Consider the following 14665-nt stretch of genomic DNA (forward strand, 5'->3'; position numbering starts at 1 on the left):
TCAAGTTGTTGCATACGCCGAACAGAATGGAAAACGTGCAGCCGGCCAGAATTTCCACGTCGATGACAAGTTTGATAGCCAGCACCTGCTCACTTTGAAGTCACTCCGCATTAGCCCTTTCTGTAGGGTTAACTGCATCACTCGTACTTTGAGCAGATTGGTTGTCACAGGCTGCTGTGCCGCTCGCTGCTCTTGCACGTATTCTGTGAGCAGCTCTTCTATTTCGGCGAAGCGGCCGGCCCTGCTTCGGTCTACTTAAACCCTTCCTTGTTGCTTTGCTGGCGAAAATATTCTCCTTCTGTTTGCGCCAGTCCCGCACGCAAGTTTCGGGTACTCCAAACGCCCGTGATGCGGCCCAATTTCCATCCATCTCCGCACACATGATAACTTTCCTTTTAAATGTGGCATCATAGTGGACTCAGCATGTCCTCGCAGTCGGCGTTTCCATGCTGATTGAATAAATGCAGAAAACGGGAAGACAGGTGGTAGACTAGGTTACACTAGCGCCTGGTTACACGTACAACATGGAGGTATGCATATGGAGGAAGCTACGGCAGCTAGGCTAGAAGCGCGTACGAGCCGGCCATTTTCCGAATGCCAATGGTGATATGGTAACGCGGATTTAGCGTCACACTCAATTCTAATGTGCATGTAATTTTTGGACCTGTTCTATCGGAAAAAAAGGTGCGCATTAGATTTGAGTAAATACGGTAGTATATCGAAGACCATTCTGCAGCATGAGTCATTTCTGGCATTCATGTGCAAAAGAAGCAACAGGTTTGCCCGAAAGGTGAAGCATTGCTTGCAGTATCAAATTATTAGACAGCTATATGAAGTAAGGTAAGTAGGTTTATCATCTGTATAGACTGCAGTAAACATTTTCATACTAATTAAATTAACAAGCATGGTGTCACCTGTGCATAAGCAAACATGAACACATCTCACTCGATAACTGCAGATGTTCACTGTCAGAACGTTGGCATGATGAAGAGCAGCAGCAGTGGCCAGTAAACGCTTCGTGATGCCTCTAGCTTCAATGTGTCTGATTATCAATACTAGGTGCTTGAGAACATAGCGCACATGAAGCCGCAAGCTCTCTTGACTCAGGCAGTCTTTGCACCCGCCACAAGTTACTTCCAAGTTACATGGCCATACTCATTCGTGCCATGCACAGCAACATCCAGGCTAGCGTACTCACCAGCCTGCCTTTGCCTCCCCATGCTCTTTTGCACACAACACTGGGCGAGGAGGAAGACTGCACATGTCAAGCCACCATCCTTCTTGGCTCACCCTCTCACGCTTTCCCTCACACCTACAGCATGGGTTATGTACGGTGCCGGGAGGCACAACAGGTTCTTATCACACTTAGACTTTGGACAGAACTTCATAGCAATGGTGTGGGAATTCCCGTGGAGTGCCCCTATAATTGCTATCACAGTAAATTAAGTAAATTTTTATGCATTCAACAAAACCTTGCAAAAATAAATCCACTAATTTCTGCTTTTCACAATATCAGGAAACTTCGAGACATGTGGAGCTTTCAGATAAGCTTCAGATAGGCAAATTTAGTATTTCATATTATCTATATATTGAACCATTTTGTCATCCCCTTCATGTGTGGTATATCTTGTATTGACTATACATTTGAACTAAGTAAAATTAATATAACACTGAAACCTTGTTAAATGAAATGGGTTATAGCAAATTAAACATAAACGAAGTAATCTTAGTGCCTCATGAAGTTTCTATGGAGACCCATACATTGGTCTATGGTCTAATGAAGCAAAAGTTTGCTTTAACTAGATATAATTAACTTGTTTATGTTCAGAATGAAGATCTACAGACCATTTAGAGCCACTTAGGTTGAAATGTGATGGCTTGTAATGCTGCTTCTAAGTTGTCTGAATTAGCAGTTCAAAAATCCTACCAACGCACCAAATCGGCCGCATTGGTAAGTCAGTGGTTGCTGCTGTGTATTGCACTCTGCCAATGCCACTGGCTCCCATGCGCTCCTGTGCTCTCATGCACATGGCATGATATGCCTTGACTGAAGAAGTGTGTGGCTTGTAGTATGAAGTTATATGTGATACGTGCTGTGCCATCTAACTGTGGCATATTGCAGCGTCTAACAGTGGCCACAGTAACCTGTTGCTCATACACAGCCAAGAAATGTATTTTATTATGATCCATTTAATTTTCCATTCTTTCTTGTACTTCGTCATTGGCTATGGCAAACCCATGCCACCTCTATTATGGGGATTGAGCACTTTATGTTATAGATGATAAGAATAAAAAATAAAATTGATTCACGATATGACCACTGCTCATTCTCTTGGCGATCGCTTGGCTTATCAGCGTTTCTTGAATATGTCAGTGGAGCGCTGCTAGCCTCCGATTTAGCACAATGCCTGTCACTGGATGCCACCAAAAAGAAATGCCTTTTGTTGTGTATAAGCGTCCACATGTGTACAGCGATGAGCATTATGCGAGGTCAGGGGCTTGCAGAACTTTGCTGGCATGCTCACGAAGCACAAAGATCTGCTGCGCCGTTACTTCTACACGCATGACGACAGTGAAGATGTATTAGTATTGACAGGCTGCATGACAGGAAACAGTCGTCTCACTGATGAATGTGTGGAAAAAAAAAAATTATCTAATGGGGTCCTTCAATGGTGCACAGTGTGCTTATGGATTGGCTTACCCACTGGTTACTGACAGCACACCCCAACCTTTCCTGGCAGCCAATTGTTATAACAAAGTAATAGATGTAGTGAAGCAAAAGCGGCCGGCTCCCCCTTCAACTTTGCATGCAAAGTATTACTATAAACCTATAAACCTGTCTTAAAGTGCTGAAGTCTGCATGTTTTTTTATCCTACCACACGCATTACTATACCAAACAGAAAGGAAGTTACATACGTCATAAGGAAGATGAAGTCATAAATTATTTGTCTGAACTTGCATTACTTTCTGTACTACCACAAACTTTTAATTGCCACTTATATATTTCAAATATGGTGCTTTTTTTCAAATTCTTACATTAATGCATAATTCCCCCCCCCACTCCCCCTCTGAACCAACCACTGCGGGCCTCTTGTTTATTCCCCCATAATGAGTGGGCTCAATTATTTGAGGGCAAAAGCAAGCAAACAAAAACAAGTTGGTGATCTTCACTGTGGGAGAATGCTGCTTTTGCTATGAATGAGTTCAGAGCTGAAGGAATTTCTGACGTTTGCTTCTTTATTTTTTGGTATTTCTTTAAAAAAAAATGGAAACAAACTCAGTGCCCCCTTAAGCGTTAGCACAAATGCAAGTTGCTCAGAAACTGTCGTATCACAGCTATTGTCACTTAAACATTTTGTTGTCGCTTTATTTCACTCAATGTTGCTTAATGTTTCGCTAATGGTTGCTTTTATAATTTAGAATAGGATATCTCGCAGTGGCTGTTGTCACAGCTTCAATGTAGAGCTTTGTAACCTTCATTTATTTTTCAGCTTTGGTACTTCAATTCCTTTAATTTGCATTCATTTCCTTGCACAGAGCCCCGTGTTCATCAATATTGGTCGCGGGAATGTAATCTCTGAGGGCTGCCTGCTGAATGCTCTGAAGTGAGTTTGAGTCGATGTTGTATAGTGTAGACTATAACTTAAGTATACAGGATTGGTATAGTTTGTTTGCAAAGTTGCGTAGCAAGTTTTACTTCTTTGCTAAGCTTTGCCAGTTAAATAAAGAATGCTCATTCATTTTTTAGTACTTGCATCTGAACCCACTGACCTGACAGCCAGAACAGCTGCAACATTTCACAGTGTGTTCTTCAGTAAGGATGCATGGAAAATTTTTTTTTCATCCATTAAATAGTTGTTTGCGCCCTTGTTATGGGCTTTGCCTCATTTTAATAGACAAACTGCATCTCAGCTTCTTGAATCTGAGAAATGGTGGTGAATATTGCGGTTGTGTACTACTATGTTGAATGAGACATTCATTCAGGTAGACGAATTTTGTGGCAGTGATTGTTATGTTTTGAAGAGGTGCTCTTTCTCTATATTTGGTTCTCTTTTGGGGTGTTCATAACTCCCATGCAAAACTTTTAAAAGGATAATCCAGTGATTCCATAAACATTACGGGATTTAAATTGACCCGTGTTTTCCTACATCTAAACTGACTGACGCATTTCACTGTCTAATGGTCCACTAATAGCTTGACAAAGAAGCTTTTTCTTTTCTTGATGAGTGAGGAGGGAGAGAGCCTGACCATATGGCTTGGATGATGCAATATGCAAAAATGGAATATGCAATATGCAAATGCAAAAATGTAATGGGAAAGCTTGCCGTGTGTCATAAAATATGAAGAGAATGAGACCACATATATCACATGTGCTCTCTATGAGAAATTTTGAATATGCACGGACATTTCCATTAACTCTGCACCAAATTAATACATTCACCTCATGCTGATTTGTCTTCATAGGCTAAGACAAAATGAACATATCTATGATATAACTTCTTTGGGGATTTAAATTTGCCTGATTTCCCCTTTAAAGGATAATAGCATGTCAACATACTTCCCACAAATTTGCCTGATTTCCCCTTTAAAGGATAATAGCATGCCAACATACTTCCCACACGTGGGAGCCAAACTGACTAGAGCCTTGTCTTGTAGGGAGAAGTGGATCTCAGGGGCCATGCTTGATGTCTTTGAAGTCGAGCCACTGCCTACATCAAGTCCTCTTTGGGCAACTCAGGATGTAAGTCTGCTAATATTTTCTTTTTTTGACTAGACAGCGTAATGTTGTGTGTCCTGTCAACTTGTTCCAGCCCTGGTTAGCCATCACCACCTTCTTTCTTTTGAATTAGTAAATTCAGAGCTTGAGCAGGCATTTGTAACATAATTTTGAAACACTTTTTAATAATTAAACTGGTCGACTTCCCAAATAGGAACGAGTAATATGCTGTTACTATTCAATATTGCATCCCTGTTTAATAATTGCTAAATCTTTTAAATGCTGCAGTATCAATATTGTGAATAGTTGCAGGTTATGCATGTAACTCATGCTATATAATTGAAACTTATTGGGACAGTAGATGTTTGTTTTAATTTGTTCGCAGTTGTAACTATATATGACCCAAGACAATTAAGGGTACAGTAGTCGTGTAGATACACATACAAAACAATTTACAAGAGTGAGTGACTGACTACAGCTGGATTCCATGTTGAAGAGGAGAGAGTTTCTGCGAATATGCATTTGGTGTACTAAAATCTTTTTAAGGTACAACTGGATAGGTGGTGCATTATGCAGTAAAACCTCAATGATGCAACCCTGTTTTGTACCATTTCCCACCACCAATGTTCGTGATCGACAACATCAAAAATGATCCCCCATACAGTTGCGCTTTCCCTTTACTGGTTAATACGCTTCCAGAAAACGCAGTCATTCGGCACCGACGTTCAGTACTTCGGCAAACTGCGATCATATTCTACATTTTCCGGCCGCTAGATCCCATGAGAACAAGAAAAGGCATGAGGCACGCGTAATCGAAAGTAGTAGGTGCCTGCCATGGCAGCTTCCCTGCATTACACACCTACCTGTGTCGTGAAAATACTGACACACACTCAAGTTCCTGTTTCGGTACCAGCAAATCTCCTCGTGGGTTGTCGTTTATCACATTCGCAGTTATCACCGCTAACCGTATTGGAGTAAGCATCTTCACCTGTGTTTCACAGCGCGTGTGGAGTAGTGCCGTGGGAAGCATACTGCAGGCTTTTAACAGGCGATAACCCAAACATGCAGCTGGTGCGAAGTGAGCATTATGTTTCACTCTATGGCTCATCATCTCAATTTTGTTACGGTTTCGTGTTGCCATCTTAAAACACTATGCAATAGAAAAGTTACAAAGCAGGCTGCTCGCGCCCCACCAGCTCGACGTGCGCCGGCGCCTCATGCCACAATAATTTTCACCAAAAGGGCACCTCAAATTTTTCTGCCAAAAGGCCCCACCCGAAGAAGCTGCTAACCCAGGCCGAATTCAACAAGCACAAACGAAAGCTTGCCGAAGCTGGAAAAACAACTCCAGTCTCGGGTGCTACCAGCTCAGTATGCATCGGCATTTTGTTCTGCAACGTTTCGCACGACATTTCGTATTACATAGATGCCAACTAAAATTTAGTGTGCCAAATGTTATTTGTGGCTTCAGATTGTACTTCTTCCCAGTTAGTACATTCTTTCTCGCACTTTTTTCAATGACGTATGAACAGGTTCTACTGTAGTTGTAGTGGCTCTTGCCATCATACACAAAACATGCTGTCTGCCCAATATTACTAAATTTTTCTGCAGTAGAACTTTGTGATAACTCTTCATACCACTGGCTTTATTTGTGGGAGGGAAAAGAAATTGCAGCGCATGGTAACGCTGCAAGCGTTGTCAAGTGCACTGCAAGCGCACTTCACGTTATTCATCATGCACCAACAAGCCTGATAGTCTATTCTTCAGAGAGGGTGGTACCCCTTTGTGTTCGGCCCCACAGTTCGCACAGAGGGTGCATTCACACTAGTGAGCCCTTGAGGTCACACGTCCAAGTTGGTTATAACAGGTTGCTTTGATTGAAACGCAACTGTTTCGTGTCTAAAGCAGGATGTCGGAATAGGCTGATAGTTATTTTATATGGCGATAGTGGTGCTAGCAGACTAAACAGCAGCACCAATCCTGATAAATTTCGGTGTGGCAACAGGCAGATCATGTTTACCGATGTGAACATCTTTTGACACGCAAGTTGTTTCTTGGGTGCCAGTTGTAGCCAGCCATGTGACCTCTATCAGTTGCTGGTGTGATTGCATACAAAAGCACCTCAGGAAGCATGGCTCCTAAGGTTGTTGGCCTAGCACAGTGTTCTTGCACTGTGCTATAACATCTAAATAAGATGCTGCTGCTCACTTTGCTAGATGAAATGCTATCTTCATTTGTAATTTTCTTACCGACTGTGTCATCACCTGGGACAGAAATGCAGAGATATTTTTGAAGACTGCATTTTACTGCTGTAGCCTTTCATGCCCCTTTAAGATAGTTGATGTCAAGATTCAGCTTTCCACTTGTTATTTCAGTTTACTTACTTATGTCTTTCGTCATTGTAGGTCATTGTCACACCCCACATGTCTGGCCCCTCTAGGCCACAAGAAGTAAGTATTTTCATTACTCATTTGGTTAACAGTAGTGCAGCTTTGCTACACATTACTCATGTTAATTAGCAACAAGTAATGGCAAATAGCCACAGTGCAGTAGTGTATGGCCTGTGCTTACAGTGGTCAGTATAGTAGACTTTCAATATTTCGACTCCGGTTATTTTGATTTTTCGGGTAATTCAATCCCGACCGAAGGTCCTGACTAGCACCCATGAAATTCTATGGGCCTAAACTATCGTTATTTTGATACTGAAATTGGCCTTTGCCGGATAATTCGAACTTGACCAGTGAGCACGCACGTGCCTGGCCCATATGAGGACCCCCTATAGCGACCACTGTAGTGTTAGAGTCTGTCCCGGCAGAGCTTAGGAAACAATGAATGCGTAGAACAAGCCCCATCTCCTGTCAAAAATGCCTATTTTTGGCCTGCCTTAGGAAGAACTGACCCTGGCAACATTTAACACCTGAACTCTCTCAAGTGAAGCTAGCTTAGCAGGACTCCTTGAGGAGCTATCAGGCATTGTTTGGGATATCATTGGCCTTAGTGAGGTTAGAAAAACTGGTGAGGCTTATACAGTGCTTACAAATGGCCACATCCTCTGCTATAGAGGACTTCCAGATAAGAAGCATTACTGAGTAGGATTACTAATCCATAAGGACATAGCGAGCAACATTGACGAATTCTACAGCATTAAAGGGCCCCTGAAATGGTTCGGACAAATTTTGTAGGCACGTAGGGTACAGCTTAAGTAGAACATTCGCACAACAATTTAAGGGAAGCGTTACGTATTAATGGAGCTACAAGCGATTTCAAGTTACCCTCCTCCCTAGCCATGCTTTTCCTCCTCAACTCGTTCGCCGAGTGATCGGAGCTAAGCTCCATCTTCACTGGTTCTGCATCACGATGCGACGTCACATTGTCCACTTCCGGTTGTTTTGGAGCCCGCCCCTGCCCGCGCGGAACCTCTCCGCTAGCCGCTTGGCCGTCAACCCCAAGTGAGAGCTATCGAAGCAGCGTGCGTTGCGAGCATTCTGTCGCAGCGCTGAACGTGTCTGGTGTTCCAGTAACCACACACTACCTGAATATATCGACAGAACGGTGGAGGCATAAACTCAAGCTGATGAAGGAACTTTAGCGTAGACATACGTTAGCTGCCTGATAGGTCTCCGCGGTCCAGCCACCCGTTGGCGCAGAGCTTAACCAGCCAAAGAAAAAGCTAATATTGCTCTAACCAAGTGTAAAACATTTTAAACATCTACAAAAACGTGTTAACGATTACGCTTCTGCGAAAAATTTACACCAGCAGTAAAGAAGAATACATTTCGTTACTGCTACTGTGTCTGGCTGAGCTCTATGCCACCAGGTGGCTGCACCTTGCAGACCATTCACATTTGCGCTTCTGTCAACGTTTTTAGTTAAAAACGTTGCTTCTGTTCATCCCATGATACGACGCGCAAGGGGATATGGCCAGGCCCGGGTCACTTGCGATTGCATTTTCCCTAATACCGAATTCGCAAAATGCTATTGTGTTAGTAATCTTCCGGTGTAAAGTGACGGCTGCAAACATGCAAATCCTGGCACTGATTGGATAGCGGCAGTCCGATGCGCTACAGCCAGTCCGCTCGTCTACTGGCTTGCAGAGGGACAAGATGTCGCGGCTTGACATATTGCCAGTCACTACGTTTGCAGTCCACAACGCAACAAAGTAAAATCATTGCGCTTGCGAAAAGACAGACCGGCAGTGACGGCGGAGCTCTCGTCAAAAACGGAGCACGTTGTAACACAAGCAGATGACACTTGCTGTGTGCCGGAAGTGCTTAAGTGTACTGAAAGATTGTTCTTGTGCATTCCCTTTACGTTACTTTCTTTTTATAAAAACAAGTGAACTAACATTACAACTATTACGAACATCATTTGTTTACCACAAAGTTGGAAAAATTATCGATCATGCACCCTGGTCAGCCAATCGGATAGCTTGCCCCACTGACGTCATATGGGTGATTTGCATCATATGGGTAGGGGCGGCTTAAAATTCCGCCATGCAGTGTGCTGCGATCGGCTGTGACGGGCATTTTTTGAAACGTTATAATAAATTACACGCTTTACGCAGAGCACTTAGATGCACCAATTAATGATCAGAAGGACCTACTCTAACGACTCAGTACGTTTGTAGAAAATTGTCAAAATCGTTTCAGGGTCCCTTTAAGGAGAGGGTAGAAGTAGTTGTAATAAAACTTAATAAGAGGTATAGATTAAAAGTAGTATAAACCTACGCCCCAACCTCCAGTCATGATGATGATGAAATGGATCAGTTCTATGAAGATGTTGAATTAGCGACGAGAAAAGTGCAAACTCACTATACTGTGATGGGCGACTTCAATGCAAAAGGGGGGAAAGGCAGGCTGGTGAACAAGCAATTGGCAACTACGGCTTCGATTCTAGGAAAGATAGAGGAGAGATGCTGGTAGAATTCGCGGAAAGGAATAAGCTGCGAATAATGAACACCTTCTTCAGGAAGCATAGCAACAGAAAATGGACCTGGAAAACCCCTAATGTTGAAACAAGAAACGAAATAGATTTCATTTTTTCTGCCAATCCCAGCATAGTGCAGGATGTAGAAGTGTTAGGTAGGGTAAAGTGCAGTGATCGTAGGTTAGTGAGGTCTAGGATTTACCTCAATTTGAAGAGAGAAAGAGTAAAATTGGTCAAGAAGAAACAGGCCAACCTAGATGCAGTAAGGGTAAAAGCAGACCACTTCAGGCTGGTATTTGCAAAAAAGTGTACAGCCTTAGAACAGAGAGATAAAGATGACAGAGGTGATGAATGAAACTGTAACTAGGCTGGCTTCAGAAGCAGCAATTGAAGTTGGAGGTAAGGCACCAAGGCAACCAGTAGCTAAGCTCTCCTAAGTAACAAAGCAGCTAATAAAAAACAACAAATAATGAAAGTGTCCAACTTAAAGAGATCAGATAGAATTCGCGGAACTGTCAAAGCTTATCAACAAGGAGAAAATAATAGATATTCAAAATTATAACGTCAGGAAGACTGCGGAAGCAGTGAAAAATAGACGCAGTGTGAAATCAGTGGGAAGAACACTTGGTATGGGACTAGCTAGGATGTATGCACTGAAAGGTAGCAGGGTAATATCATCAGCAATTCTGAAGATATAGTAAAAGCAGCGGAAAAATTCTGTACTCACCTGTACAGTACCCAGAGCAGCCACGATACCTTTACCTCCATTGGAAGTAGTAATGAACAGGTTACAGAGGCTTCTTCTATAACTAGCGATGAAGTTAGAAGGGCCTTGCAAGACATGAAATGGGGAAAAGGAGCAGGAGAAGATGGTCTAACAGTCCATTTAATCAAGGATGGGGAAGACATAATGCTTAAAAACTGGCGGCCCTTTATACGAACTGTCTGTCGACTTCAAGGGTCCCAGAGAAGTGGAAATGCCAACATTATACTAATCCACAAAAAAGGAGATGTTAGAGAATTGAAAAATTATGGTCTCATTAGCCTACTTCCAGTACTGTATAAAATATTCACCAAGATAATCTCTAATAGAACAACGGCAACACTGGACTTTAGTCAACCAAGGGAACAGGCTAGCTTAAGGAAGGGATACTTTACAATGGATCACATCCTTGTCATTAACATTAATCAGATAATCGAGAAATCCGCTGAGTACAATCAGCCTCTCTATATGGCTTTCGTAGATTGCGAAAAGGCATTTGATTCAATAGAGATACCAGCAGTCATAGAGGCATTACATAATCAAGGAGCACAGGCCACTTATGTAAATACCTTGGAAAATATCTACAAAGATTCCATAGCTACCTTAGTTCTCCACAAGAAAAGTAGGAGGATACATATAAAGAGAGAGGTCAGGCAAGGAGACACATTCTCTCCAATGCTATTCACTGCATGCTTGGAAGAAGTATTCAAGCTATTAAACTGGGAAGACTTAAGAGCAAGGATCAATGGCGAATATCTCAGCAGCCTTTGGTTTGCAGATGACATTGTCCTCTTCAGGAGACGAGTTACAACTGGAGACGAGAGACACTGGAGACGAATTACAACAAATGATTGAGGGCCTTAACATAGAGAGTGGGGTTGATTAATATGAATAAGACAAAGGTAATGATGAATAGCCAGGCAAGGGAACAAGAGTTCAGGATCACCAGTCAACTTCTAGAGTCTGTGAAGAAGTATGTTTACCTAGGTCAATTACTCACAGGGAATTCTGATCATGAGAAGGAAATTTACAGAAGAATAAAATTGGGTAGGAGCACATACGGCAGACATTGTCAGCTCCCGACTGGAAACTTACCCTTATCATTGAAAAGGAAGGTGTACAATCAGTGTGTTCCGCCAGTCCCAACATATGGGGCAGTAACTTGGAGACTGACAAAGAAGCTTGAAAACAAGTTAAGGACCACACAAAGAGTGATGGAATGAAGAGTGTTAGGCGTAACGTTAAGAGACAGGAAGAGAGCGGTGCGGATCAGAGAGCAAACGGTGATAGCTGATATTCTAATTGACATTGAGAAAAAAATGGAGCTGGGCAGGTCATGTAATGCGTTGGTTAGATAACCGGTGGACCATTAGGGTTACAGAATGGGTGCCAAGAGAAGGGAAGTGCAGTCGAGGACGGCAGAAGACTAGGTAGGGTGATGAAATTAAGAAATTCGCAAGCGCTAGTTGGAATTGGTTGGCGCAGGACAGGGGTAATTGGAGATCGCAGGGAGAGGCCTTCGTCCTGCAGTGGGCTTAAAAGAGGCTGATGATGATGAACACACACCTTTTCTCTCTTTTTTTCTTTTTTTTTTTGGGAAAATTGGCTCAAATTTTTTGTGCGGTGCAATGGATACGAAACCAAAACAGCTCTCGTGGCATTTGCATTCTTTACTGCATCACACAATTCTACCGCGGCGAAAATGACTGTAAAGGGGGACATCGGTCAGGGTCGAATTAATGGCACTCGACTGTAGTAGCTGCCACTGTACCATACAGTGTAGTCCGTTGCTGTAGTGAACTCATGAGTGCAGAACATGTGCCTGTTTCCACCCTGGTAAGTATACAATCACCAGACTATGCAGAAGATGACTTTGTGGTTGGTGGTACTGGCACCTCTCTACACAGGTGTGCAGTGCATTGACACAGCTTCAGCTGGCACTTGTGGTGGAAAAGTGAGAGCCGCCCATTGGATTGTTCTCTTTAACAACAAACTACATGGTACACTTCGCTCATTTGGGATTTGTTGCCATTACTATAAATGTGTTGCAGTGACCTTCAAATTATTTTACATGTCCTGTTCAAGTGCTTTTCTAAGTATCTTCTATACTCGATTTTATACATAGCAGGTGATGCTGCACAAGTGTGCAAGTAGTGCTGTCACAAAAGTCTTGCTCCGCATGTTTCACAGTGCGGTTGTTCATGAACTGCAACAATTTCTACGTATCAACTACTTCATATAGACCAGAATTTTGCAATGCTTCTGGGGACTGCGGGAACAGGTGAACCAGCGAAAAGGATACTGCTGAACATGTTCTTGGCGCATGCACATCCTGCAGTCTATTTATGGGCTGGGAATGTGCTAACAACATGCCGAGCAGTATAACAAGATGGATGCCCCCAGAAGCACTGCAAAATTCTGGTCTATACTACAACTACGATTTGCAATGGAAAGGCTATGTCAAACCACATATTATTTGTGCATTTTTGTGCTTCCTGTATGCGACATGCTCTGTTATGGTCGCAAGCGCACATCATGAGCTGTGTCAGTCTTGTTCATTTGCAAATAGTATCCGATCTCCGACGCCTTGCATGTAATAAATAGATAACATTATGTATGAAACTAAGTATACATGAGAGGTTTAAAAAATCAGGAATCTGTGTTGGCAGCTTGTGTTCAAGTTATTGGAGTACCACTGGATCAAATTGTGGCATAGTGCAAGGCACTTGCAAGAGTACAATCACTAACTACTAAAAGCGTTTTTACTGTCTTTTCACCTAGTGCAGCTTTACCATCATATTGAACTTTCTCTTTTTGTGAATGTTATGGTGTAATGAAGGCACTGGGGAAAACACTGTACCACTTAACACAAAATTTGCGAAGCTCTAATTTATTAATTGTAAGCTGAGGCCATCATGAACAGGTTTAAATGGAGTTAGAACGCAGAAATGCTTGTGCACTTACATTTAGGTGTATTCTCTGTTGTCAATTAATCAAGAGCCTTTCACTGCAGTGTTTCTCGCAGCTCGCTGTTAGATTTTGGACATAAAGCCCCATAAATAATTATAGCTGGGAGCTCGTAACCATGCCAAGTTAAGGAGTTGCAACTGTCATTGATGAAAAAGTGAATCATCTGTGTCAGGTTTCATGTAGTTGGGTTACATTCAAGGAAATATTTATTTTTGACTTTTATTTTTGGGTATCTGCTGACATTTAATGACAACGTAGATTTATATCAATACATTTTGATCTGGTAGATTGAAGTGCATCCACCAAATTGTCAAACTGCGTGTGTGTGGAAATGGAGAAATACAGGAAGGATGCTTTGATTTAAGTGCTTATGGAATCAAAAAACTGATGCCTGATGCACTTCTAGGTTCACCTGAACATGAATTTAGAACCCCAGCTGCGACATCACTTTTTGTCTTCGCTGATCTTCAATATAATTGCTGCAGCCTACAGCCATCTTCTGGTTATGTAATGGACGCATATTAGCCATAACTTTTCTTTGCACACAGCTGGTTGCAAACATTTACGTGATTGAATAGTGTTGTCTTTGTACACAGAGTTCATTATTTTCTTAATACTTTACAAGTGCTAAATTATTTTCTTGTGCTTCGCTGTTTTGCAGGTGGTCAAGAGTTTCATGATCAACTTTGAAAAGTTCCTGGCAGGGCAGCCACTCATACACAAATTCTCGTTTGAATCTGGATATTAGGTTGAATGCCTTCAATGCCATGTTTTCCAAGTGCAACAGTAGTTGTACAGTATACTAGTCACGGCTTTTAATATATAAAATAATATATATACGGAAAATAATAATCATTACAACTGTATTTTTTTAATATTTACTAATAAATATTGTATTTTGATACCTTAAACTTCTCTTCGAATTCTTGGCATCAGTGAACAGATTATGTTTATCGCTACCCACCATAGTTGCGTAGTGGCTATGGTGCTGGGCTGCTAAGCACGAGGTCACGGGTTCAAATCGTGGCCATGACGGCTGCACTTCGCTGGGGGGAAAATGCGAAAACACCTGTGTATTTAGATTTAGGTGCACATTAAAGAACCAGGGGTGGTCCAGATTATTCATGAGTCTCCCACTATGGTGTGCCTCATAAATCAGATTGTGGTTTTGGCACTTAGAACCCTGCAATTTAATTTTGAAAACAAACACACAAGTAGTGTTTGCTTTTGGTTCCCATCATCGGCCTCTTCGTGCTGCTTCAAGTTTTACTCAACATCAATGAACTTG

At 42.2% G+C, this 14665-nt stretch overlaps 1 protein-coding gene across 3 annotated transcripts in view; it reads left to right on the top strand.

The window, feature by feature from the left end:
* Positions 1-14288, top strand: part of LOC126531306 (glyoxylate/hydroxypyruvate reductase A-like) — a 33614-nt gene extending 19326 nt beyond the window's left edge. For 2 of the 3 annotated variants that reach the window (XM_050178797.2, XM_050178795.2), the window contains exons 8-11: positions 3539-3606; positions 4658-4742; positions 7124-7168; positions 14039-14288. In XM_050178797.2, the coding sequence (XP_050034754.1) occupies positions 3539-3606; positions 4658-4742; positions 7124-7168; positions 14039-14125 (285 nt within the window). In that variant the 3' untranslated portion in view covers positions 14126-14288. Of the gene's footprint in view, positions 1-3538; positions 3607-3749; positions 3816-4657; positions 4745-7123; positions 7169-14038 lie in introns of those variants that run through there. The other variant, XR_008612647.1, reaches the window with a different exon arrangement.
* The last annotated feature ends 377 nt before the right edge of the window (positions 14289-14665 follow it).

The sequence above is a fragment of the Dermacentor andersoni genome, chromosome 5 (assembly GCF_023375885.2).
Source record: "Dermacentor andersoni chromosome 5, qqDerAnde1_hic_scaffold, whole genome shotgun sequence".
NCBI classification, from domain to species: domain Eukaryota; kingdom Metazoa; phylum Arthropoda; class Arachnida; order Ixodida; family Ixodidae; genus Dermacentor; species Dermacentor andersoni.